This window comes from Heterodontus francisci, chromosome 9 (assembly GCF_036365525.1).
Source record: "Heterodontus francisci isolate sHetFra1 chromosome 9, sHetFra1.hap1, whole genome shotgun sequence".
NCBI classification, from domain to species: Eukaryota; Metazoa; Chordata; class Chondrichthyes; order Heterodontiformes; family Heterodontidae; genus Heterodontus; species Heterodontus francisci.
Genome location: NC_090379.1, coordinates 35,591,603 through 35,618,307, shown reverse-complemented (window position 1 = coordinate 35,618,307; position 26,705 = coordinate 35,591,603). Strand labels below are relative to the sequence as shown.

The 26,705-nt window shown below is 43.8% G+C and overlaps 1 protein-coding gene across 3 annotated transcripts in view; it reads left to right on the top strand.

Annotated features, from left to right (window-relative positions):
• The window catches only part of LOC137373663 (synaptotagmin-16-like), a 74,024-nt gene that overhangs the window by 21,212 nt on the left and 26,107 nt on the right, over positions 1 to 26,705 (top strand). For 2 of the 3 annotated variants that reach the window (XM_068038777.1, XM_068038776.1), the window contains one exon: positions 24,983 to 25,197. In XM_068038777.1, the coding sequence (XP_067894878.1) occupies positions 25,039 to 25,197 (159 nt within the window). In that variant the 5' untranslated portion in view covers positions 24,983 to 25,038. Of the gene's footprint in view, positions 1 to 24,262; positions 24,476 to 24,982; positions 25,198 to 26,705 lie in introns of all 3 variants that reach the window. The other variant, XM_068038778.1, reaches the window with a different exon arrangement.

Genomic DNA, 26,705 nt, shown 5'->3' with positions numbered 1-26,705 from the left:
ACCTGGTTATAGATGTTTTCATAAGATTAGGAATGGTGGTAAAAGAGGTGGGGGGGTGGCATTGTTAGTTAGAAATAGTGTAACAACTGCTGAAAGAATTTTCGAGGAGGATCTGCCGACTGAGGCACTGTGGGTTGAGGTCAGGAACAGGAAAGGAGCAGTCACCTTGATGGGAGTTTTCTATAGGCCCCCCAATAGCAGCAGGGAGGTGGAAGAGCAGATTGGGAAACAGATTTTGGAAAGGAGCAGAAGTCACAGGGTAGTAATTATGGGGGATTTCAACTTCCCAAATATTGATTGGCAACTCTTTAGATCGAATAGTTTGGATGGGGTAGTGTTTGTGCAGTATGTCCAGGAAGCTTTTCTGACTCAGTATGTAGACTGCCCGACCAGAGGGGAGGCAATATTGGATTTGGTACTAGGTAATGAACCAGGGCAAGTGATAGAGCTGTTGGTGGGCGAGCACTTTGGAGATAGTGATCACAATTCTGTAGCATTCACTGTGGTAATGGAGAGGGATAGGTATGTGCAACAGGGCAAGGTTTACAATTGGGGGAAGGGTAGATATGATGCTGTCAGGCAGGAACTGAGGAGCATAAGTTGGGAGCATATGCTGGCAGGGAAGGGCACGGTCGAAATGTGGAACTTTTTCAAGGAGCAGATAGTAGGGGCCATTGATAAGCATGTCCCTGTCAGACAGGGAAGGGATGGTCATGTGAGGGAACCGTGGTTGACAAGAGAGGTTGAGAGTCTTGTTAGGAAGAAGAAGATTGCGTATATAAAGTTGAGGAAAAAGGGCACAGGCATAGCTCTGGAGGGATACAAGATGGCCAGGAAGGATCTGAAGAAAGGGATTAGGAGAGCTAAGAGAGGGCATGAAAAATGCTTGGCGGGTAGGATAAAAGAAAACCCCAAGGCCTTTTACGCGTATGTCAGAAATATGAGGATGACTAGGGGGACCGTAGGTCTGGTCAAGGACAATAGCGGGAGACTGTGTGTTGAGCCGGAAGAGATAAGTGAGGTTTTGAATGAGTACTTCTCTTCGGTATTTACGAATGAGAAGGGGTGTATTACTGAAGAGGACGGTGGGAAGCAGACTGGTAAGCTCGAGGAAGTGCTCGTTAGGAGGGAAGATGTGTTGGGGTTTTTGAATAACTTGAAGATAGACAAGTCTCCCGGGCCTGACGGGGTATATCCAAGGATGTTATGGGAAGCAAGGGATGAAATTGCAGAGCCGCTGGCAATGATCTTTTCATCTTCTCTGCTGACGGGGGTGGTACCAGGTGATTGGAGGGTGGCAAATGTTGTGCCCCTGTTCAAGAAAGGGAATAGGAACAACCCTGGGAATTACAGGCCAGTTAGTCTTACTTCGGTGGTAGGCAAGTTGATGGAAAAGGTGCTGAGGGATAGGATTTCTGAGCATCTGGAAAGACACTGCTTGATTCGGGACAGTCAGCACGGTTTTGTGAGGGGTAGGTCTTGCCTCACAAGCCTGATTGAATTCTTTGAGCAGGTGACCAAGCAAGTGGATGAGGGTAAACCAGTGGATGTGGTGTACATGGATTTTAGTAAGGCATTTGATAAGGTCCCCCATGGTAGACTTATGGAGAAAGTCAGGAGGCATGGGATAGTGGGGAATGTGGCCAGTTGGATTAAGAATTGGCTAACTGATAGAAGGCAGAGAGTGGTCTTAGATGGTAAATACTCAGCCTGGAGCCCAGTTACCAGTGGCGTGCCGCAGGGATCAGTTCTGGGTCCTCTCCTGTTTGTGATTTTTATTAACGACTTGGATGAGGAAGTCGAAGGGTGGGTCAGTAAATTTGCAGATGATACAAAGGTTGGTGGAGTTGTGGATACCGAGGAGGGCTATTGTCGTCTGCAAAGGGACTTGGATAGGTTGCAGTGCTGGGCTGAAAAGTGGCAGATGGAGTTTAACCCTGAAAAGTGTGAGGTCGTCCATTTTGGAAGGACAAACATGAATGCAAAATACTGGGTTAACGGTAGGGTTCTTGGGCATGTGGAGGAGCAGAGAGACCTTGGGGTCTATGTGCATAGATCATTGAAAGTTGCAACTCAAGTGGATAGGGCTGTGAAGAAGGCATATGGGGTGTTAGCGTTCATTAGCAGAGGGATTGAATTTAAGAGCCGTGAGGTGATGATGCAGCTGTACAGGACCTTGGTAAGGCCTCATTTGGAGTACTGTGTGCAGTTCTGGTCGCCTCATTTTAGGAAGGATGTGGAAGCCTTGGAGAGGGTGCAGAGGAGATTTACCAGGATGTTGCCTGGAATGGAGAATAAGTCTTACGAGGAAAGGCTGAACATTCTAGGCCTCTTCTCATTAGAAAGGAGAAGGATGAGGGGTGACATGATAGAGGTTTATAAGATGATCAGGGGAATAGATAGGGTAGACAGTCAGAAACTTTTTCCCCGGGTGGAGCAAAGCGTTACAAGGGGTCATAAATTTAAGGTGAAGGGTGGGAGATATAAGGGGGATGTCAGGGGAAGGTTCTTTACCCAGAGAGTGGTCGAGGCATGGAATGCCTTGCCCGGGGAAGTTGTTGAGTCAGAAACTTTAGGGACTTTCAAAAGGCTTTTGGATAGGTATATGGATAAAGGAGAATGATGGGGTATAGATTAAATTGTCCTTGACAGAGGACAAAGGATCGGCACAACATTGTGGGCCGAAGGGCCTGTTCTGTGCTGTATGTTCTATGTTCTATGTTCTATGTAATGCTGGAAGTTGCGGGGTAAGCCCATGGGACTTATTGGGGCACACAGGCTAATGCAGAGAAAGGAGCTCTGACCGAGAGTATGACAGACCATGTTGTAGCTCTGACTGCAGCTGTAAGGTCAAGTACAAACACTGCTGTGAGTCGCTGAAGGTGAGCAAGATACCTGAAAGCTACAAGGAATTCTTGCCAAAAGGAAAAGTAACTCTCTATCCCTCAAGTGAGGCAGGTGAACCTATAGTTATACTTAAGGATACAGGAGCCGCCCAAAATAGTTTGCTGGGAAAAGGCATGACTTTTCCACCAGAGAGCACACTGAACGCCAAGGTTTTACTGAATGGTATTGGCGGGGAGTGTATATCCGTACCTTTGTATCAGGTGCACCTGGAGTGTGGCCTAATGTCTGGAATGGTAACTGTAGGAGTTGTCCATAGTTAGCCTGTAGATGGAGTTAACCTACACCTGGGGAATTATTTGGCCGGAGTGAAGGTAGTAGCTTCTCCAGTAGTCACGGAAAGACCAAGGGAAGTCAAGAAGACCGAGCAGTTTCAGGAAAAGTTTCCAGGAATTTTTCCTTCATGTGTAGTGACCCGAGCAATAGCTAAACAAGTTCCATCGTCGGAGGTAAAATTGGCACCACAGACAGATGTTTGGCTATCTGAAACTTTTTGGGGGGATTTGGATAATCCAAACGAAATATTCAGCAATTCTTCTCTGATCAAGGCTCAGCAAGCTGATCCAGAATTAGGTAAAGTGGCACAATTGGCTCAAAATGAAGCTGAAGGAGAGGGAGTTCCGGAATGCTATTATATTAAAACTGGGACTATGATGAGGAGGTGGACACCTCCTCACAGATCTGCAGATGAAGAATGGACGGTGGTTCACCAGATAGTGGTACTGTCCGAGTATCATCACAAAATATTAAGAATAGCCCATGAAACTCCTATGGCGGGACATGCAGGAATCCGGAAGAGCTATATAAGTTGATATTTTTACTGGCCAGGTCTTCACAAGCACGTGGTGCAGTTTTTGTAAAACATGCCATACTTGCCAGATTGTGGGAAAACCGCAGCCTGCAATAAAACCGGCACCTCTAATTCCCATACCAGCTTCTGGGGAACCATTTAGTAGGGTGTTGGTACATTGTTTGGGACCTTTACTGAAAACAAAAGTGGGACACCAATATATACTCACTATTATGGATATGGCTACTTGGTTCCCAGAGGCCATTCCCTTGAGAACAATTTTTGCTAAGGTAATGGTGGAGATGTTAACCCAGTTCTTCACTTGATATGGATTACTGGTTGAGATCCAGTTGGATCAAGGTTCCAATTTTATGCCTAACATTTTCAGGAAGTTATGAGTAGTCTGGGTGTAACACAGTTAAAGTCCTCAGCATACCACCCACAGACACAAGCGGCTTTCGAACAGTACTATCAGACTCTCAAAACAATGATCAGGGCATATTGTTATGAATATCCCCATGATTGGGACAAAGGGCTGAAATTTCTTTTGTTTGCCACCAGAGATTCATCGAATGAGTCTACTGGTTATAGTCCTTTTGAAATAGTTTATGGACATGAGGTAAGAGATTCTCAAAAACTAATCAAAGAAAAGTTTTCAGAACAGAGGGGCAAATCTTCCATGTAGGATTACATATCCATGTTCTGGGAGCAGCACTCAAGAGTTTGCAAAGTGGCTGAGGAACACCTTAAAGTTTCCCAAACAACCGTGAGGAAATGGGCAGACAAGGATGCAAAGACCCGAACATTTCAACCAGGGGATGAGGTGTTAGCATTACTGCCTTTACAGGGTGAACCGTTGAAAGCAGGGTTCAAGTGGTCCATATAGAATAGTCAAAGGATTAGTAAAGTAAGTTATTTGATTGACACCCCAGATTGCCGGATAAAGAATCAGCTGTGTCGTATCAATATGTTGAAACAGTATCATTGCCGGGAGGAGGATAAGCAAGCAGAGGTATGTCTGGTAGTAGGGATAGTGAAGGACAAAAGGGATAGTGAGATGAGGCAGAAGGAGGCCTAGACAGTTCTCAAATTGAACCTCCTACTGTCCGGTGAGCTTCTCCATATTGAATGCCAAATGGAAGAAGCACTGAAGGTGGAAAGGGAACAGAATGTACTCTGGGTGGGGGATTTCAATGTCCATCACCAAGAGTGGCTCAGTAGCACCACTACTTATCAAGCTAGCTGAGTCCTAAAGGACATAGCTGCTAGACTGGGTCTGTAGCAGGAGGTGAGGGAACCAACAAGAGGAGGGAGAAACATTATTGACCTCGTCCTCCCCAATCTGCCTGCTGCAGATGCATCTGTCCATGAAAGTATTGGTAGGAGTTACCACCACACAGTCTTTGTGGCGACAAAGTCCCATTTTCACATTGAGGATACCCTCCATCGTGTTGTGTGGCACTACCACCGTGCTAAATCGGATAGATTTCGAACAGATCTAGCGACACAAAACTGGGCATCCATGAGGCGCTGTGGACCATCAGCAGCAGCAGAATTGTACTCGACCACAAGCAAGTGCACTTGCTTAGCAATAACCTGCTCAGTGACGATCAGTTTGGATTCCGCCAGGGCCACTTAGCTCCTGACTTCATTACAGCCTTGGTTCAAACATGGATAAAAGAGCTGAACTCCAGAGGTGCGGTGAGAGTGACTGCCATTATTATCAAGGCAGCCTTTGACTGAGTATGGTATCAAGAACCCCTAGCAAAACTGGAGTCAATGGGAATCAGGGGGAAAAGTCTCCGCTGGTTTGAGTCATACCTAGCACAAAGGAAGATGGTTGTGGTTGTTGGAAATCAATCATCTCCACTCCAGACATCGCTGCAGGAGATCCTCAGGGTAGTGTCCTAGACCCAACCATCTTCAGCTGCTTCATCAATGATCTTCCTTCCATCATAAGGCCAGAAGTGGGGATGTTCGCTGATGATTGCACAATGTTCAGCACCATTCCTGACTCCACAGACACTGAAGCAGTCAGTGTAGAAATGTAGCAAGACCTGGACAATATCCAGGCTTAACTGATAAGTGGCAAGTAACATTTGTGTCACACAAGTTCCAGACAATGACCATCTCCAACAAGAGAGAATCTAAGCATCTCCTTTTGACATTCAATGGCATTACGATTGCTGAAACCCCCACTATCAACATCCTGGAGGTTACCATTGACCAGAAACTGAATTGGAGTAGCCATATAGATACCATGGCTACAAGAGCAGGTCAGAGGCTAGGAATCTTGCAGCGAGTAACTCACCACCTGTCTCCCCAAAGCCTGTCCACCATCTATATGGCACAAGTCAGAAGTGTGATGGAATACTCTCCACTTGTCTGGATGGGTGCAGCTGCAACAACACTCAAGAAGCTTGATAGCATCCAGGACAAATGAGTCTGCTTGACTGGCACCCCCAAGCACAACATTCACTCCCTCCACCATCGACCGCACAATGGCAGCTGTGTGTACCATCTACAAGATGCACTGCAGCAACTCACCAAGGCTCCTTAGGCAGCACATTCCAAACCCGTGACCTCTACCACCTAGAAGGACAAGGGCAGCAGATGCATGGGAACACCACCTGTAAGTTCCCCTCCAAGCCACACACCATCCTGACTTTGAATTATATCGCCGTTCATTTTTGCTGGGTCAAAATCCTGGAACTCCCTTCCTAACTACATTGTGGGTGTACCAACCCCAGATGAACTGCAGCGGTTCAAGAAGGTGGCTCACCACCACCTTCTCAGGGGCAATTAGGGATGGACAATAAATGCTGGCCTAGCCAGTGACACCCACATCCCATGCATAAATAAAAAAAAAAGAAAGGCAGGGTAGTGTGGTCAGGGAAGTGCCAAGCATCTTTTAAGAGGCTGAAAGCAATTTTGATCAATGAACCAGAGTTGGCTGCTCCAAATTTCACTAAGCCCTTCAAGTTAGCCATTGATGCTAGTGATCTGGAGGTGGGTGCAGTCCTGTTACAAGATGATGAATTGGGCATACAAAGGCCAGTGGGATACTTTTACAAAAAGCTAAATTGACAGCAAAGGAGATACTCAACAGTGAAAAAGAAGCATTGGGCTTATTACTAGCTCTTTAGCATTTTGAAGTATATGTCTGCCACGGCTACAGGGCGACCCTCGTATATACCGATCATAACCCCCTAGCCTTTGTGGAAAAATTCAAAAACCAGAATGGCAGACTATTTCGATGGTGCTTTCTATTGCAGCCCTATCACTTAAAGATTATCTACATTGTGGGGGAAAAATAATGTAATTGCTGATTATCTAGAATCTAACTTTTATCTGAGTACAAACATGATACAGGGCAGAACTATATTAGTTACAGCTAAAGAGCAAATGAAAATGAGGGTGTAAATGTGTTTTTATATATTTTTTCATGTTCTGTTTTTATATCCACACTTTATAATGAAACGCATTCAAAGATGGAGTTTCATTCCTCCAAGGATGGATGTGTCATGAAATTGCTTGCATTATTAATGTTTTTTGAGGACTTGTGTTTAAAAGACTGTGGAAAATACCTGAGGAGATGCTGGACTTTAGTTTTTCTTAAAGGGTCACTGGAAGGACGTTTGGGACTTTGTTTAAAAACAAACACTTACTGAAAGTCACATGTCTTCGGCTAAGTAAACAGCCAGAGCCTTATGGACTATGGAACTGTTTGGATTTAGAGAAGTCATATGTCTGGGTTTATGGCTGAGGAGTTTTGCTTTTGTTTTTTGGATATTGTTTGGAGTTCAGTTGGGATTGCAGCCTGCTGAGAGAGAGAGAGAGAGAGAAACAACCAACTTATCCTGTTCCACCTCTTTGAGAAACCCTGAGAATCCAGTGTGAGAGCTGGAAAAACTGATGCAGCATTTCTCCTGAAAAGCTTCTGGAAGACTACTGCTCGACATCTCCTGAACAAACTGCTTCTGAAAAGATCCCAGTGACGACCACATGTGTCAAGTGACGCCCATCTACGTGTACCTGGACGTCAGACCGAATGTCATCTGTAACATTCCATATCTTATCCCTTTTCTTCAAGAATTATCAAGTATTTGGCCAAAGTATTTTTGTTTTTGTAAAGTTTATCTCCGCAGAGAAAGCTTCTCTTTTTTTTTCTTTAACTGGTATGTGTGTGTGCATGTGTGTTAGGTTGTTTTACAAGGGTATATATTTATACTTTCATATTTCAAACTGTGAGTTAAAGCTTTGCATCTTTATTGAATAAGTCTTGTTTCATAAATTAATATTTTTATTTATTAAAGAAACCTGGTTGGCAAATTTTTATTCTGCAATGAAAATAAAGTATATAATTGGCCGTATCAGTAACTGGGTAAAAGATTTAAATATATATTATGACCATATATTAAGGGGTAAGTGGGACTAGAGAAAGACAGTGCACTTCTCCAATCTTGGTCATAACAGTGGTTTCCAAGCCTGGTGGAGGCAGGCTCACCCAAGACTGTTCAGCCTGTTGGTGGGGCCTCTGTGCTGAAGTAAATTTTGGCCACTGAAACAGTAAAATTCTGGCAGTGGATGAAGAAAAAAAGAGATAGAAAGAATCATAGAATGGTTACAGCACACAAGGAAGCCATTCGGCCTGTTGTGTCCATGCCAGCTCTCTGCAACAGCAACTCACCTGGTCCCACTCCCCTGCCTTTTCCTATTGTCTTGCAATATTTTTCTCTTCAGATAATTATCCAGTTCTCTTTTGAAGGCCTCAATTGAACCTTCCTCCAACACAATCTCAGACAGTGCTTTCCAGATCCTAACTACTCACTGGGTAAAGACGTTTTTCCTCATGCCATTGTTGCTTCTTTTGTCAATTACCTTATATTGCCTTCTGGTTCTGGATCCAACGGCCAATGGCAACAGTTTCTCCCTATCTACTCTGTCCAGGCCCCTCATGATTTTGAACACCTCTATCAGATCTCCTCATAATCTTCTATTCTCCAAGGGGAACAACCCCAGCTTCTACACCTATCCACATAACTGAAGTTCCTCACCCCTGGAACCATTCTCATAAATCTTTTCTGCACTCCCTCTAATACCTTAACATCCTTCTGAAAGTGTGGTGCCCAGAACTGGATACAATCCTCCAATTGAGGCTGAGGCATGAAGCATAATCACCCAGAAGGAAATAAAGCTACAGAAAGAGAAACAAATCGATTTCATGGTTTTTGGAGATTAGTTAATAACTTAAATAATTGAAAACATCAGAAACTAGAATGCAGCATTTCAAGCACTGACTGGAGTTTATGTTGTCCACGCAAACTAAAACATAGGAGCCAATCTTACTGATATAGAATTATTTCCTAATGGAATACTTGTTTGCTGCTTAGAGTGGAAAATTAGTCATAAAATATTGGCCAGTATCAATTTCGCCAGTTGTCTAAATTTCACCTCAGAGCATGATGTAATTTAAAAATTGTCAGAATACAATGTTGTTAAAGGCCCTGAATGATCTTTTTAATGGGTTTCATTTGCATTGGCAAAGTACATGCAGAGTTTTGATTTTATGCGACGATATCAAAAACAGCCCTGCAGTGTCATCAGCAAATTTACCGAAGGTTCTTCTGTTTTCTGATGATGTCAGCACAAACCAGTGATTCAGGATATAACAGATCAACAGTGCAGGGTCAAATATTTATTGCTGTTCCTCATCTGTATTTCCCTGATGCTTTCATAACCAGAATAAAATTGATTAAAATGGTATCTTTGCAGATGCACTAAGCAACAGGTGTTCGAGTAAATAAAACTTTGCTATTTATTGTGCAATTAGCTGGCTGGTCACTTGAGTTACAGAGCAAATTATAAACCAGGATTACAAAATGTGCTGCAACCTCAGTTGCTGTCTTTTTTATTCTCTTCCCTGACTCTAAAGCTGAAAATACGAGGTGCCTTGGTGTGTACTGGGAACAGTGCAACAAGGATAAACTAGGACAGCACGAGTGGAATAAAAAAATAATGAGAGAAAAAAAACCCAAATCTATTCAGAGGAACAGTTGCAGGAAACCGGCAGGGATTTATCAAATGAGAATGTTCGTTGGATGAAAACTAATGAGCAGGAAAAGCAAGATTAGAGTTTGATGAAAACAGAATTGTTGCCTCATGGGACAGATGTAGAAGTGTAATTTTAGTAGTGATTAGCTTGAAAAAGAGTCCAGGTGCTGTATTCAATTAGATCTAGCTTTTGTATTCAATGGGAAATGTTTGTCTTAAATGTAATTTTTTTTGAATATGTATTGGATTGTTTATTTTGTTTATGTCCTCTGCAATCCTAGTCTATGAATTCACCTTGATGGCTACCTCAACATGAAATCTTTTTTATTGTGTGTAAAGAACTAATACAATTGGAAGGGTCAAATGTCACTTGAGGTGAAACTTTCTTTAACCGTTGATGATGGATTCTTCCATCGTTTCGATAGATGTCCGTTAATACTTTAACCATTAATACATGATTTACTCTGTGCTTCTCTTCAAAGGGCCTGCTTTTACATCACAAAGAATTCATAGATAATTCAGGCACCATTGTATTTAGCAGTTTCTTCTTTAACTTGACACTGCTATGTGCCAATAGGGGCTCTGTGAGGAATTGATCTCATGTAACTCGGTATTCAAGATTGCATTTTCAAGAGATTGCTGAAAAGTGGCTGCAAGAAACATGGGCTAGATCTTACTAAGCCCACAATGTCAGGCTCCATGGTTTTGGGGGGGCTGGAAGATGGTTGCGGCAGAGGCCCGCCAAGGAGCTTGACGCAGGGAGGGCCCAGCCCGATCCTCCTGGCGGTGGCGAGGCTCCGTGGTGGCCCCTCCACTACTTGGCGACGGGACCCAGATTTAAATATGTAAAGAACTGCTTACCATACATTATTATGCATCCCGCTGCGATTCAGCCATCCGTTCACGATTTTAAGCTTGGACGTGTGGCACTCGCGTGCCTTCATTTTCACGTCTGTGAAAAGCCTGCGGCACTGAAGCATCAGTCCTCTGCCTGTGAAGGTGGATGGGTGTGTGTTGGGAAGGGGGTCCCAACTCTGCAGTTTTGAGGGAGGTACCCCGTACCCTTGTTCCATAAAGGGGCCAATCTACACCCATAAATGTTTGGGGGAGGGGGCAGTCCATGACTCCTTTATGTGGGGTGGGGGCCACAAAAATGGCAGCTGGTTTAAGGTCATGTTGCTGGTGGTCCAGTCCAGGCAACTGCAATAATATGACTGTGGTCATGCTGTCCCACTCTTATTTAAAGCTAAGACGGGCAATGCTATGCCCTACCATATAGGTGATGCCAGAACACAGTTGAAGCCCCAATTTACATCATTGTCTGCCCTGATAGGTGTCATTGATCGACTGAAGGAACCGAGTTAACCCTCCAGCATACAGATGGGGGTTGGTCCACCCTGTCTTTCTTGATCCACGTGCCGTGAGGAGCCATATCCGCTGGAGGCAGAACCAGGAGGAAGCTCCCAGACACTAGCATCAGCAGCCACCGAGGCACATTTGGGGCCAGAGAAGACAGCAGGCCTACAGGACCCAGATGACATACCTGCAGATGTGGGAGCACCAGTGCCAGTGATGACTGTGGACGTCCAGAGAGGCGGTGATGCATGTCTGTGCACTGTTGAATGATGACCTGCAGCCGATGGGCTTTGCTGGACACTCTATGCCTGTGGCTCTCAAAGTGACCGTGGCTCTGCATCATTCCAGGGACCCACAGGTGACCTACGTGGGGTTTCACAGTCAGCAATGCACCGCTGTGTCAGGGAGATGCCCTGTACAGGAGGGCTGGTGACTATGTGCACTTCAGGACAGACCCTGAGTGTCAGGATCAGAGGGCCCTCGGATTTGGGTCTATTGCAGGCTTCCCACAAGTGCAAGGGGTCATAGATTGCACTCATGTGGGCCAAGGCTCCAGCAGGGCAACCAGCTGTATATCTAAACTTCTACTTGCTCAACGTGCAGCTAGTATGTGATCGTAGGAAGCGCTTCATGCAAGTGTGTGCCCACCAGTCTCGGGTGCCGCTGCTCTTTGCTGCACCGGCTCAGATCCAGGGGTGGATTCTAGGGGACAAGGGCTTTCCCTTGCAGATATGGCTCTAGATACCGGTGAGAAACCCCACCAGCGATGCAGGGGAGACATACAATGTCTACCATGGCTTGACACGAGCTACCATCGAGCAGGCCATCGGCATGCTGAAGATGCGCTTCTGCTGTCTGCATAGATCGGGTGGGGCCCTACAGTACGAACCAGAAAGGGTTGCGCGCATCATTACTGCATGTTGCGCTCTGCACAACGTTGTAGTTCTGAGGGGGGTGGCCTTGCAGGACGATGAGAGACAGGAGCAGGAGACATCCTTGGATGGTGAGGACACAGAGGGGTTGCAGCAGAAAATGCGCATGGGAGGACAGATAGCATCGATGCTGCACATACACGGTGAGCAGCGAGCAATGGATGCACAACAATGGCTTATATTTGAGCACTTCCACAATCCCTGAAGTTCACCATATGCTCCCCACGCCACACACCGCCATGCTTCATCTGGTAGGCAGCCTTCTGCACCTGTGACATCTGTATCTCCACCATTACTGGCAGCAGAAGACTGAGCCATTGCCCATGTGACTGCATCTGTGTAATACCACATAATGCATGTTGGCATGACAGCAATGTTATTCTATACATTGGCAGTTCTGTCAGGTCAATGATGTAATGGGAGGACACATAATCGGTACATGCTGGCATGCGTCATTCACACAGTGAAAAGGAGACACATGTTAGAAAAGCACATTTCATGAGAAGGAATTAATACATAGGCATGTCACCTATGAAAACCTGTATGTGTCATGGTGTCTTTTTGAAACGTTTGTGGGTGCTCCTTTACGGTGCCACTTCTGCGCTCGCAGCTTGACTGGATACAGGCTGCTGACCAGGATGCCCTTTGGCTTTGGAAGACTTCAGCCGTTGTCCTCTGGGCATCTGAAGCCGGGCGGGCCTTGTGCACCAGTGCAGGGCCATCCTCAGACGTCGTAGCTGCTGGAGCTGGACTCACTGGTGCAGGGACTGAAGAGCCGGCGTCCGCATTGGAATCACCCTGAGGGGGGCGAACCTAGATATGGTGCGCTGGCTCACCACCTCCCTCTCGAGGCTCGAACCTCGTTGCTTTCCCGAGAAGCACCAGGAGCGGAGACACTCTCCAGGTCCCTGGTTCCCCTCTCGCCTAGCCACTGCTGCATCCAGCTCGTGGCCGAGGCGAGGGTTTGCAGGTCAGTGCGAATCATTGGAATCTGGCTCTCCATAAGGGTTGCCAACCTTTCCGTGGAGGAAGCCATGTGCTCATATGCCTGAGACATGGCAGCTGTCATGGCATGGATGAACTCCCCCATCATCCACTCAAGGCTGTGCATGGCCAGTGGCATCTCCGCCAATTGTTGCCTTACCTCTCCCTGCAACTCCAGCATACCCTGTGCTGTCGACTCCAGAGGATCATCATCAACCTGAGGCTCAGCATGGGCCTGGCTACTCATAGTCCTCTGACTGTCAGCAGCATTGCCTTTCTCAGCCTCAGCCCGCTGTTCGGGTGCTCTCACCAGCTTGTGACCCAGTCTCTAAAGCCAAATGGATTTTCACCGAGGTGAGTGTATCTGCGCTGGTGGAAGGTGCAGGAGTGTCATGGGACGTTGCATTCTCAGAGGTTCGCTCTTCCTTAGAGGTGCTGGAAGTCTCCAGGGCCTCCAATGCTGGCTCAGAGTGTCAACCTGCAAAATACAATGTGAAGATCACAGTTTTAGGTTTTACGGTGCACATGTCACGAATATGACAGCATTGTCTCCAAAAATGAAATGTTTTGAGTAATCATTGTGTTTGTCAAAGAGCTATATTTTCAACTGGGACCCGAAGCTCCACATCCAAAATGGCATGTCCTGCCTGGCTGCTAGCTAGCTCAGGGCCGCCTCCTCAGCCTGTGACAGCGGGCTAATCTCTGGCACCCCTCCACCGGTCCTGGACACCGCCCGTGCATTATGGACTCTCTTCACCTGGAAGAGCAAGGATGCAGATATTGAACATTGCCAAACAACGACATGAGGCATGTCACAAAGGGGCTTGAAAACAAAAGGTGGGGGATGCTCAGTCTGTAATACGGACATGTAGGTGCCATGCTGTGAGGAGCCAATGAGGTTGAGTTCTTTCACACATGCAGCCACTCGTGGCATCAATCCTCCCCACCTGACCTCCCTGTCTTTGACATGGCAGTGGCACCCATATGCCATTCTGTGTAGGGAGACCCAGGTCAAACGGAGCAGTACAACAAAGTGCCACTTACCTTTGCCAAACGCATGAGATCGTTCATCCTCTCGCGGCACTGGACCCAGTTTCGGTGGATGACCCCAGGGCAGCTTACCTCCTCCGCAGTTTCCGTCCAGGCTTGCTTACCATCATTGGGGAAAAGGACCTCCCTCCATTCCCTTGCAGCCTGGAGGAGAGTGAGCAGGGAGGCATTGCTGAACTTCCTCGCATCTCCGGTGTCTTGCAGGAGTTGTTCCTTGGCAGCTGGCTGTTCTGCTCCAGCAGCAAAGGTTTAAATCTGCAAGAGGTTGCATGCAATGGCTGACTGCCATTTAAATATGGTGCCAGCACCTGCTGATGAGCTCTGCGGTGGGCTCTTAAAGTCCAGCCCCACAATTCTGAAAAAACATATATTAGATATTTGTGAATGAATTCTAATGCTCACCTTTTTCAACTATCATGCTGTTGGAGTTTCTTGCTGTGCTTTTAAGCTTCTGTGTATTTCAAAGTTCTCTGCAATATCCAGGTCAATATTTATTGCCCAACGAACACCATAATAACAAATTATCTGGCCAGTTATTGAATTGCTGTTTGTGGGACCATACTGTGTTAAAATTGGCTGTTACATTTCCCTGCATTCAATAGTACAGTTCAAAAATAATTCATGATGAAACGCTTTGGGTCATCACGAGGTCATGAAAGATGCAGTGTTAATGCAAGTTCTTTGTGAATAAATTGACCAAGCGTTTTTAGTCTTCATGCATTGTGATATGTTAGCTTTGCCCCTTTGGAAGTGATAGGAGAACATGGTGGGCACCCTACTTATTCTCTTCAGCGAGCAATATACCACAACTAAGGGTTACTTGAGCAAACTGCTCTCTCTTCAAGATGCGTTTCAATTCTTAACGACTTGACTTGCATATGAATTCTGCAGTCTAACAATGAATGTAAGAGCAACTGTTTGGGGTGGGAGAAGTCCGCATAGAATATCAAACCAAATGAATTAAGTGAGGAGACTAAGACTTAGACAAGTGCTTAATGTGGTCATGTCTGTCTGATGTTTTGCTTTAACTGTGTTAACACCTCCCTTAAAGCAGTTAACCGGATGATGTAATACAAGCACGCTAAGATTTTGTCCACTTACGTCATCAACAGAAATTTCCAGAAGATCATGATCTGCCCACTTAACCGGAGATTCTCTGAGCTCTTTTTTTGCCCGCAGAAAACCTCACAGGACATTTTAAAACTAAGCGATAAATTGGAATTAAAAAAAAATCCTTATTGAGGAGAGTAATGCCCATTTGCTGATTTTAAGTTCACTTGAAAATAATAACTTCCATAGGATATATTACATTGAGAAGCCAAAGGATTTTACAGCATTTTAAAAGAAAATGTTAGATAAATCTCATGGGCACCATTGTGTTTCATGCATCAGTTGATGAATAGTAAGGTTTCATAAAAATCCATTTTAGTTGAAATCATCTACGTACTTGGAAATGCTTGTAAAAATCTCTAAGGCAACTATAGTGCATCGAAATGTTGCAATGACTGTCAGAAAAACAATGAAGTGAATGATAATGATCTCTATTCAAGTGTTACCACGGCGACAACAGGGCAAGTCTTTCTCGTGGTGTCTTGTGTATTTGTCTCGGGTATCTTGATGGTAGACTTTAATGATGCAAGAACAATTTTGTGTTATTTAAAGAATAATAGTGAAGCAAGGAGTGGGCTTCAAAGCACTAAAGTGTTTCCAACAATGTGAATAATCTCAAAAAAGCAAAGTTCAAGTAGCTTATATACATATGGAGCCCTGTTACTGTCTTATGATACAATGAAAGTGTTCCTAACAGCAAGTGTATACAATTATATCCATCCAAAGAAATAGAACACTCGCTCTGGGGATGAATTCATTCATCCCCTGTCAGGCTACCTGTACTGTCTGACCATTGGAGAAGATCTGTGGTCAGAAACTCAGTAAAGCACAAAGTAGCTATTTCTAAATAGCAATCACAGTGAAGAAAAATGAAGATGATTGGGAGGAGGAAAAGGGACCTGTTCAGTGAAATCATTAGGCAATAACTGAAGACAGGAATCTAATTGCTGAGCTTGGTGGCAGCATGCAAAACATAGTAACCCATTGTACTGGCAGATACAGACCTGCACAGTAGATGTTAAGTGGCAGATTACAGAATGTAAACAAGCTTGTATCCTATTGATGCATGCATGTATATTTCAGGCAGTAACACAGTCCCACAGTTACACTAGGATTCCATTTCAGAAAATCATAGGAAGTGCACCTACAATTTCTCGATTATGTAGTCATGGTGGGCAAGGCTCTGTGTGCTCATACTGTGCACTTGTATTTCTATCAAAGCAAGATGGGTCGTAATGACCCTACAGCACTATTCGAAACAGAGCATAGAACTCTCCCAGTGTCTTGGCCAATGTTCCTCCCACAACCGCTACCACCCAAGAGAGTTTACCTGGTGCTTCTCATGCTGTTTGTGGGCCCGTGTACACAAATAAGCTACAGCGTTTGCCTATGTAACAATAGTAACTACACTTCAAACAAATGTAATGCATGCTCCCTGCTAGTGAGCAAAAACAGTGGCTGTTCAGTGGAGTGACTAAATGACAGTTAAATAGACATTTAAACACTTCACAGGACAAAATATTATCTTCAGGGTTTAGCTGTGTTGTGCTAACAAACAAAGATCCATTTTATTTCACTCTACCCCATTGCACTAGGGAAGCAGTGGACAAGCTGATTAAACCCTACTTTGTGGTTAGAGAGGTGGAATTTCTTGTGTGAGGCGTAATCATGGTTACGCCCAAAGTTATGGCTAGTCTTGTGCCCATTTTGCTGTTGTCAATTTATGCCTAAATTTCCTGCTAATCTCATTATCACAATGCCTGAATATAAAAATCAGCATGAACATTTGTAAATTTTGTGAGTTTAAGATTGCAGGGAAACATGTGAAATCAGTAAATTGGGAAGAAATAGTAAAAGGAAAAGTTGTGCTGCAAACTACAAATATTTTAATGTAATTTTCAAAGGCCTGGAGTTTGTGGTCAGCAATGAAGCTAGGGCACTCACCCCTCACTTTGAAGAAAGCCTCGCTGAGAGATCGAGTGATCTCTGTGGCAAGAACTTTTTCTCTCTCCCATCGTGCAGTGGATTGCAGCGTTCTTTAATGGGGATTCCCAGCATGGAGCTGCAGTGATGTCATAAGGCTATCCAAGCAGCCAATTCCATTAAAGAATTCTCATGGACAGCCAACCAGGAAATGAAATGAAAATTAAATCACTTTTTTAAAACAATCACTAAAAAAAAATTTTCATAGAGCAAAATTAAAAAAAAATTGGAGAATGCACATGGAGAGAAGGGAGCAGCTGAAATATCATGAACAAACTGGTTCTAAAAAATCATTTCAAAAAAAATTTTTTTTTAAATGTAATTAATCATGAAGACAATTAATACTCCACAAATACAGTTTTTTTCAGGGTCAGATCTATTGTTCAGCAGTAGTTATTCAGATCGCTACTAAAAACACAGTTACACCTGATTGAAGGTGTAACTTTTTAGTGAGGCTTCTGCGTGACAGCAGAAAAGGGGAAGCTCTCATCACATCAACTGAATTCACTGATTGTTGACTCTGGATGGGGATATATGGGATGTTCACAGCACAGCCTGGCGGAGCAGTGAGTAACGGACTGAAACTTGAGGACTTCTGTGTTAATCTGCCCATGTGCTAAATCCTGAAGTTGTGGTCAGATTCAAAGGGGAAAGCGGCGAACTCTAACAGTTCACTGTCAAAAAACCCCTGCAAAATCTGGGCTAAAATTAATAGGGAGAGAAATGGATGGATAAAATAGAAGGAGGCTATAGCTGGACACTTAGAAAAACTCAAGGATATCAGTCATAGTCAGCATGGTTTTGTGAAAGGGAAATAAAGGGGAGCCCATTGATGTACCGTATTTGGATTTCCAGAAGGCATTTGACAAGGTGCCACATAAAAGGTTATTGCTCGAAGGATTAGCTCATGGTGTAGTAGGTAACATATTAACATGGATAGAAGATTGGATGACTGGCAGAAAACACAGTATGCATAAATGGGTCCTTTTCTGATTCGCAAGAAGTGACGAGTGGAGTCCTGGAAGGGTCTGTGCTGGGGCCTCAACTTTTTACAATTTATATCTATGACTTAGATGAAGGGAGTGTTGGCATGGTAGCTAAATTTGCAGATGAGACAAAGGTAGGTAGGAAAGTATGTTGTGAAGAGGACATAAGGAGGTTGCAGACCCATATAAATAGGTTGAGTGAGTGGGAAAAAATCTGACAGATGGAGTATAATATGGGAAAATGTGAAGTTGTTCACTTTGGCGGGAAGAATAAAAAAGCAGAGTATTACTTAAACGGAGAAAGACTGCAGAATTCTGAGATGCAGAGGGATCTACGCGTTCTAGTGCATGAGTCACAAAAAGTTAGTATGCGGGTACAGCAAGTAATAATGAAGACTAATGGCATGCTATCCTTAATTATGAGAGCAATTGAAAATAAAAGTAAGGATGTGATGCTTCAGTTATACAGGGCATTGGTGAAACCACATCTTGAATTCTGTGTGCAGTTTTGGTCTCCTTATTTAAGGAAGGATGTAAATGCATTGGAGGCGGTCCAGAGGTGGTTTATTAGATTGATACCTAGAATGAGCGGGTTGTCTTGTGAGGAAAGGTCAGACATACTGGGCTTGTTTTCACTGGAGTTTAGAAGAGTGAGGGGAGACTTGATTGAAGTATATAAGATCCTGAACGGCCTTGACAAGGAGGATGTGGAAAGGATGTTTCCTGTTGTGGGTGAGTTCAGAACTAGGGGGCACTGTTTTAAAATTAGGGGCCTTTTAGGACAGAGATGAGATTTTTTTTTCTCTCTGAGGGGGTGTACGATTTTGGAATTCTCTGCCTCAAAAGGTGGTGGAGGCAGGATCATTGAATATGAGGTAGATAGATTCTTGTTAGGCAATAGAATCAAAGGTTATTGGGTAGATGGGAGTGAGGAATTTGAGACACAAATAAATCAGCCTTGATCTTATTGAATGGCAGAGCATGCTTGAGGGGCCGAATGGCCTACTTCTGTTCCTAATTCATATGTTCATAAAACCAGTGTGACTGGGGAAGGTGGAGAAACCATTTAGGGTATTCAAGAGCTGAAAAAATTAGCAAGATAAGAGGGACTATAAGGAACAGTTGAAATATGTCAAAGCTGGAAAGAAGGCCAATTAAATTAATATACCAGCAAACATAAAACCAAACTGTGAAGCCCTCAAGTCTGTCAGAAGCAAGTAAAAGAAGGAATTAGGCCACTACTTTGCAATAGTGTTTACTGAAGATGTGAAAGACCCCGCTGAGGTAGGAGTGTGTTTTCAGGACTTTGCAATTACAAAAGAGCAAGTATGAACTGGATTACAGACACAAAGGCAGCTAGGCACCTGGCATCCTTCAGGTGCCTCCTCAGGTATTAAATGAGTTGGATAGCTAATTGATTGTGGTTCCACTTAGAGATATTTTTCAGCACTCAGTGGACGCAGGGCAGTTCTCATAGGACTGGAAAATAGCAAACATAACTCCTGTCTTCACCATGTGGGCTGGAGATGATCAATCTATAAGTCTCACATTGATTGTAGGAGACTATTTTGAGAGAGAGTGTAAGGATTGACTGGAGGGCATGGATTAACAGAAGGCTATGAGCGCAGCATTAAAAGTGCAAGACCATTTTTGACGGCCCTTAAGTTTTTTTGGATGAAGCTGTTGACCCAGTGGCTAAGGGTGAAATTGGGGATGTTGTTCACCTAGATTTTAAGAAGGAATTGGGCACTGCTCCACATACAGTATTACTGAACAAGATGCAGATTGCAGGATAGTTGGAAATACAATGGCCAGCCAAAAACACTGAGCAGTAGTATTCAAGAACAGATGTGACAGGGAGCTGGTTGTATGAGGTATGCTACAGGGACAGGTACTGGGACCACCACATTTTACCATTATAGAATCATAGAATGGCTACAGCACAGAAGGAGGCCATCGTGCCCATGCCAGCTCTCTCTAAAAGCTACACAGCTAGTCCCACTCCCCTGCCTTTTCCTTGCAGCCCTGCAAATTCTTTTACTTCAGATAATTATCCAATTCCCTTTTGTAAGCCATGATTCAATCTGCTCCCACCACTCACTCGGGCAGTACATTCCAGATCCTAAGTCCTCGCTGTGTAAAATATTTTTCCCCTCATGTTGCTGTGGCTTCTTTTGCCAATCACCTTAAATCAGTATCCTCTAGTTTTCAACTGAGAAATACAGCACTAAAACAGGCCCTTCGGCCCACCGAGTCTCTGCCAACCATCAACCACCCATTTATACTAATCCTACATTAATCCCATGTCCCCTACCACATCCCCACCTTCCCTCAATTCTTCTACCACCTACCTACACTAGGGACAATTTACAATAGCCAATTTACCTATCAACCTGCAAGTCTTTGGCTGTGGGAGGAATCTGGAGCACCCGGCAGAAACCCACGTGGTCACAGGGAGAACTTGCAAACTCTGCACAGGCAGTACCCAGAACCGAACCCAGGTCACTGGAATTGTGAGGCTGCGGTGCTAACCACTGTGCCACTCTTCAATGGGGACAGTTTCTCTCTATCTACTCTGTCCAGCCCCCTCATGATTTTGAACATCTCTATCAAATCTCCTCTCAACCTTCTAGGGCGGCGCAGTGGTTAGCAGCGCAGCCTCACAGCTCCAGCGACCCGGGTTCAATTCTGGGTACTGTCTGTGTGGAGTTTGCAAGTTCTCCCTGTGTCTGCGTGGGTTTCCTCCGGGTGCTCCGGTTTCCTCCCACATGCCAAAGACTTGCTGGTTGATAGGTTAATTGGCCTTTATAAATTGCCCCTAGTATAGGTAGGTGGTAGGGAAATATAGGGACAGGTGGGGATGTGGTAGTAATGTGGAATTAGTGTAGGATTAGTATAAAATGGGTGGTTGATGGTCAGCACAGACTCGGTGGGCCGAAGGGCCTGTTTCAGTGCTGTATCTCTAAACTAAACTAAACTAAACTTCTCGTCTCTAAAAAGAACAGCTCCAGCTTCTTCAATCTATCCACGTCACTGAAACCTCTCAACTCCGGAACCTTTGTCGTAAATGTTTTCTGCACCCTCTCCGTTGCCTTCGCATCCTTCCTGTGGTGCCCGGTAATGGACACAATACTCCAGTAGAGGCTGAGCCAGTGTTTTATAAAGGTTCACCATAACTTTCTTGCTTTTGTACTCCTGCCTCTATTTATAAAGTCCAGAATCCTGTATGCCTTATTAACCACTTTCTCAACCTGCCCTGCCACTATCAATAATTGGTACACATATACCCCCAGGCCTTTCTGCTCCTGTACACCCTTTAGAATTGTATCCTTTATTTTATATTGCTTTTCCTCATTCTTCCTACCAAAATGTATCTTTTCACACTTCTCTGCATTAAATTACATCTGCCACGTGTCAGTCCATTCCATCAGCCTTTCTATGTCCTCTTGAAGTCTATCACTATCCTCTGCACAGTTCATAATACTTCCAGGTTTTGTGTCATCTGTAAATTTTGAAATTGTGCTCTGTACACCCAAGTCTAGGTCATAAATATAGATCAAGAAAAGCAGTGGCCCCGGGGAACCTCACTATATACCTTCTTCCAGTCCGAAAAATAACTATTTTAGAAATAAATTTAGTTGTGAAGATAAGGGCATCTGTTGAGGGAATAATTCAAACCGTAGCATGGTATGCAAAATAAAATGCACTAAAGATTATAGAAACTAAGGATTATAGCTAGAACTCGCTCGGTGGTATTAGGGGCCACTACAATTTATTATTTTTTCTAAATTATTTAAGGTGGAGTCAAATCAAAGCAAGCCTTAAATTTACAGATAATGCCAAAATGGGAGTAATGACAAATGAAGCACCAGTGTGTAAATTCAGAAAGAATTGGAGCCCTGGGCTTGTGGGCAGGTGCAATTTAATGAAGGTAAAAGTATAATGATGCGATTTAGTGAATGGTAATACAGGACATGAACTCAGTGAGAACCCATTGCAGGAGAGAGATCTCAGAATATTGGTGGACATGCCACTTAACCCATCAGGCCAATGTTCCCAGGTGGTAAAGAAAATAAACAAAATATTGGGCTATATATTAGAGGGGATAACATAGAAATGGAAAAAGGCAACTTTACAGTTGGCATGGCCATGGTTATACCACACCATGTGGAGTACTTTATCCAGCTTTATTCTACTAACTCCAGGAGGTGGTTGCATAGGCTACTTTGCAGGGTTTCAAAAAGGAACGATGGAGATTTAAGTTTAGAAATTATGTTGAAATATGTTGCAGGGAAGAAAGGTGATAATTAAGTGAGTAGTTTGATAACCAATGCTCTCCTCCCTCAAGCACATTAAAGGCTGATTCAAGTAGTACCCAAACAGGGCAAAGTCATCAGAGAAACTGCTGTGCCTTTCCATGATGCCAGTGCAAGGCCCGAGCCCATTTTGAGGCTAAGGCTCGCTAACTCAACAGTCCAATGTTCCAAGAACACAAAAAATAGGAGCAAGAGTAGACCATATGGCCCATCGAGCTTGCTCTGCCATGCAATACGATCATGGCTGATCTTAGGATTCAATTCCACTTTCCCACCCACTCATCATATCCCTTGATTCCCTGAGAGACCAGAAATCTGTCTATCCCAGCCTTAAATGTATTCAATGATGGAGCATCCACAACCCTCTGGGGTAGAGAATTCCAAAGAGTCCCAACTTTTTGAGTGAAGTAATTTCTCCTCATCTCAGTTCTAAACAATCGGCCCCTTATCCTGAGACTGTGCACCCGTGTTTTAGATTCCCCGACCAGTGGAAATAATCTCTCAGGTGTCTACCTATTCAGCCCCTTTAGAATCTTATATGTTTCAATGAGATCACCTCTCATTCCTCTAAACTCCAGAGAATACATGCCCAATTTACTTAGTCTTTCATCATAGGACAACCCCCTCATCGCAGGGACCAATCTACTGAACCTTTGCTGCACCATCTCCAATGCAATTATATCCTTTCTTAAATGTGGAGACCAAAACTGCACACAGTATTCCAGATGTGGTCTTACCAAAACCCTGTACAATTGTAGCAATACTTTCTTATTCCTGGACTCCAACCCCCTTGCAATAAAGGCCAACATGCTATTTGCCTTCCTAATTGCTTGCTGTAGCTGCATGTTAGCTTTCTGCGTTCTTTGTACAAGCACACCCAAGTCTTTTTGAACATCGACAATTAAAAGTTGCATGCCCTTAAAAATTCTGCTTTTCTATTCTTACGACCAAAGTGCATAACTTCACACTTCCCTACATTATACTCCATCTGCCATCTTGTTGCCCACTCACTTAACATGTCCATATCTCTTTGCAGGCTCTCTGTGCCCCCCCCCCCCCCCCACAGCTTACCTTTCCACCTACCTTTGTACCGTCAGCAACTTGGATACATTACTCTCTGTCTCTTCATCTAAGTCATTCATATAGATTGCAAATAGCTGAGGCCCCAGCACTGATCCTTGTGGCAGTCCACTATTTAATGCCTGCCAATTTGAAAATGCCCTGTTTATGCCCACTCATTGCTTCCTGTCGGTTAACTAATCCCAGGTGGTAAAGACATTAACAAAATGTTGGGCTGTGTATCAGAGGGCATAACATAGAAATGGAAAAAGGTAATTTTGCACAATCTTGAATTTACAATCAATTCCCTGGGGGTAGCCAGCAGCGACTCGGACTGCTACATACGTGGCTCGTGCAGTGTTCCTCAATGAAGAAAATGCTGTCTTCCCCGGGGAATTGACATAAGTCTACATAGTGCCGCTAGAAGTGGCATTACCAGGACGAATGTCTGCCCTAATGTGTCGTCTTAGTATTTTAAAAAAAGCTCTGAGTTCCATTAACAGCTAAACTGAAAAAGCTGATTCCTTTTCCGTCTGATACTTGTATTGTTTACTTCTATAAAAACAAGTTGCTCAAAAATAATGGATTTTCATGAAAAATATTACATGCGCCATCAAACAAAAAACATTTTGAGACTTCAATCCTATGGATCTGTGTTCCTATCAACATCCTGTCTGTTCAGGGAAAATACTTTCATCTGAAAAATGTCCAAGGCCTGTATTCTGTTTCTCTCCCCAGTGAACAGTTATGGGGATGATGACGAGTTGACTACATCCACAGACAGCGATGAGGAAGTGATCAAACAATTTGAATTCTCTGTTTCGAGGTCCCAGAGTTTCCGCTCTACAGTGTCAGAGAAGGCGACGCTGGCGGGTTTAGAGCGTAGGCAGAAATTTAATCGTTTACCTTCGAATCATGAAGAGTACAGCACAGGGACCTCTGAAGTCGAAGGTACCATGCATGGCTTGTAGTAGGATTACCAGACAATGCAACATTTTGAACACTTTGTTGGTTCCCTTTGCAGCTTGCAACCTTGAATGAGCTTTCCTTTTTTTTTCCATATTCTTCCCACTTCAGCACTGACAATCTCTAACTTCAGAGACATATTACAAAAGGGCAGAAAAATAAAGCCCAGACTGCACGAAACCCTGCTTATAATAATATTAAACAGAGCAATAGCAATTCTGTCATGTTTGCATGAGGTAACTAACACTGCTCTTTAAATATATTGAGGTTTGAATTAAAAGAGCATGACAGAATCAGAGCCAATACAATGAAAAATACTTCATGTAAATTGTTTTTAAGCACGGTTTTTATTAACTTTTATTCTCCATGATTTTGTGAGCTGCTAGTGATTAAAAAGTGATGACAGATTCCTCCCTGTTATTATGTACGTTGCTGTTTGCAGTCTCTCTCCTCAAGTTGCTTTAAAAATATTTTTCATGTTTACCTGTTTAGATACGCATCAGTTTAGCTTCCAAGATAATTGCTCTTATCAAGAAGATCAATTATCTATGGGTTCAGGCACTGAGGATGAAGCAGCTGGAACTCTGGACAATAATTCCGGAAAACAGCAAACTGAAGAGGGAAGTCCTGATCAAGAGACCAACTTCGATAATGAGGCTTATGAAGGAAATGACCAAACCGATAGTTCTTCACCATGGAGTCCAGAGGTAATGCCTTATGGATTCAATCCCTTTCAGAGTTTTGTGTCAAATCTTACTTTCTCTCACTGTTTTCCTTATTTTGACAAAATAAACTGGAGCACAGAATTAATTTAATTGATTGTAATTGGGTATGAACCACCGTTCTCTTATCCCAACTTAATTTAATTGCTTTTTATCTTGCTTGCTTTTCTTCACCCTGAACACAGTAGGTGAATATTTGAGCATGATGTCTGTGTATGAAATCCCCATGACAATTTTAAACAACAGAGAAAATTAAATTCTGATCATTATCCACATTGGAGCTTTTGGTGGATTTTCAAACTGTGCTAGACATTAAATTGTAAACACTTCCATCACTTTGTTTCTGACTTGTTTAAAACTACATACGAGAGAAATTTTTCGGTTTTCTCTCTTCCCTTCACCCCCCCCCCCCCCCCCCCTCCCCCCAGAAAAATTTTGCTAAACCCATGCATCCTATTCAGATGTCATTGTATCTTGCAATTGTGGCCCTCCAGATGAAGTAAAACATATTAACAGCAGTGATACTGAACTTCAGCCAGTTCTTGATATGAAAACTTGGGTCAGTGTGGGATCAGGGATGAATAATTATCTTTTAAATGCATGGAACATCAATTTTTTTTTAAGTGTGCTCCCATGTTGCCCCACAAAAAGTATTGTTACGGCCAGGTGATGAAGGGTTACAGGCTCCCCTCTTGTCCTTCCCCTTATTTGACTGCAACAGGGTTTATTCCTTTTTAAACAGTGGATGTGCTTAGCACCTCGGTGAGTGCTTTACCTTTTCCCTTTTGTGATGGTAAAAGAACCAATTGGACAGGTCTTCTTGAGTTTAAACAAGAAAGAGGTGAGTTTATTATACTTAACAATCTAAAACCCGATCTAAATAAAATAATAAAAAATACATTACACATTTTCCCTTTACGCTCACATGAGAATCACACACACACACAAATAGATTACAGAATGAGGAGTAGATTTGTGGTTAGATTAGAGTCCAGAACAAATAAAGATTAATGGTCTGTGGGGTCGGGTAATTCAGTTGTCTTCTGGCTGAAGTTGTGTTCTTGGAGTCATTGGCTGGTAGAAGTGCACCTAGTGGCTGGCCCACCTGGCTGAGAGTTTTCTTGGAAGCAGACTTTTCGGTGGCTTTCTTCCTCTGGTATCTTTGTCTTGGATCTAGCAACAAGCATCTGGACTTTGCACGCCCCACCAGGCCTTCTGGAGAGGGGGAGAGAGAGACACACAGCCCTTCTGGCTTCTGCCCCGAATGAGTCACTGGCTTGTCTCTTTTGCCCAAGGGAAACTCCCAGCTTTCACAGAGATGGACAGATGGTCACATGACTGCCGCAGTGTATTCTCTGGGACCTTCTAACGAGATTCTCAAGTTTAGGAATGTCAATCTCTCATGACTTAACATGCCAATATTTACATTTGGAGGGGTTTGAACTTTCAAGGTTAATGTTCTGGGGTGGCTTTGAATGTCCTGCTAATGAAAG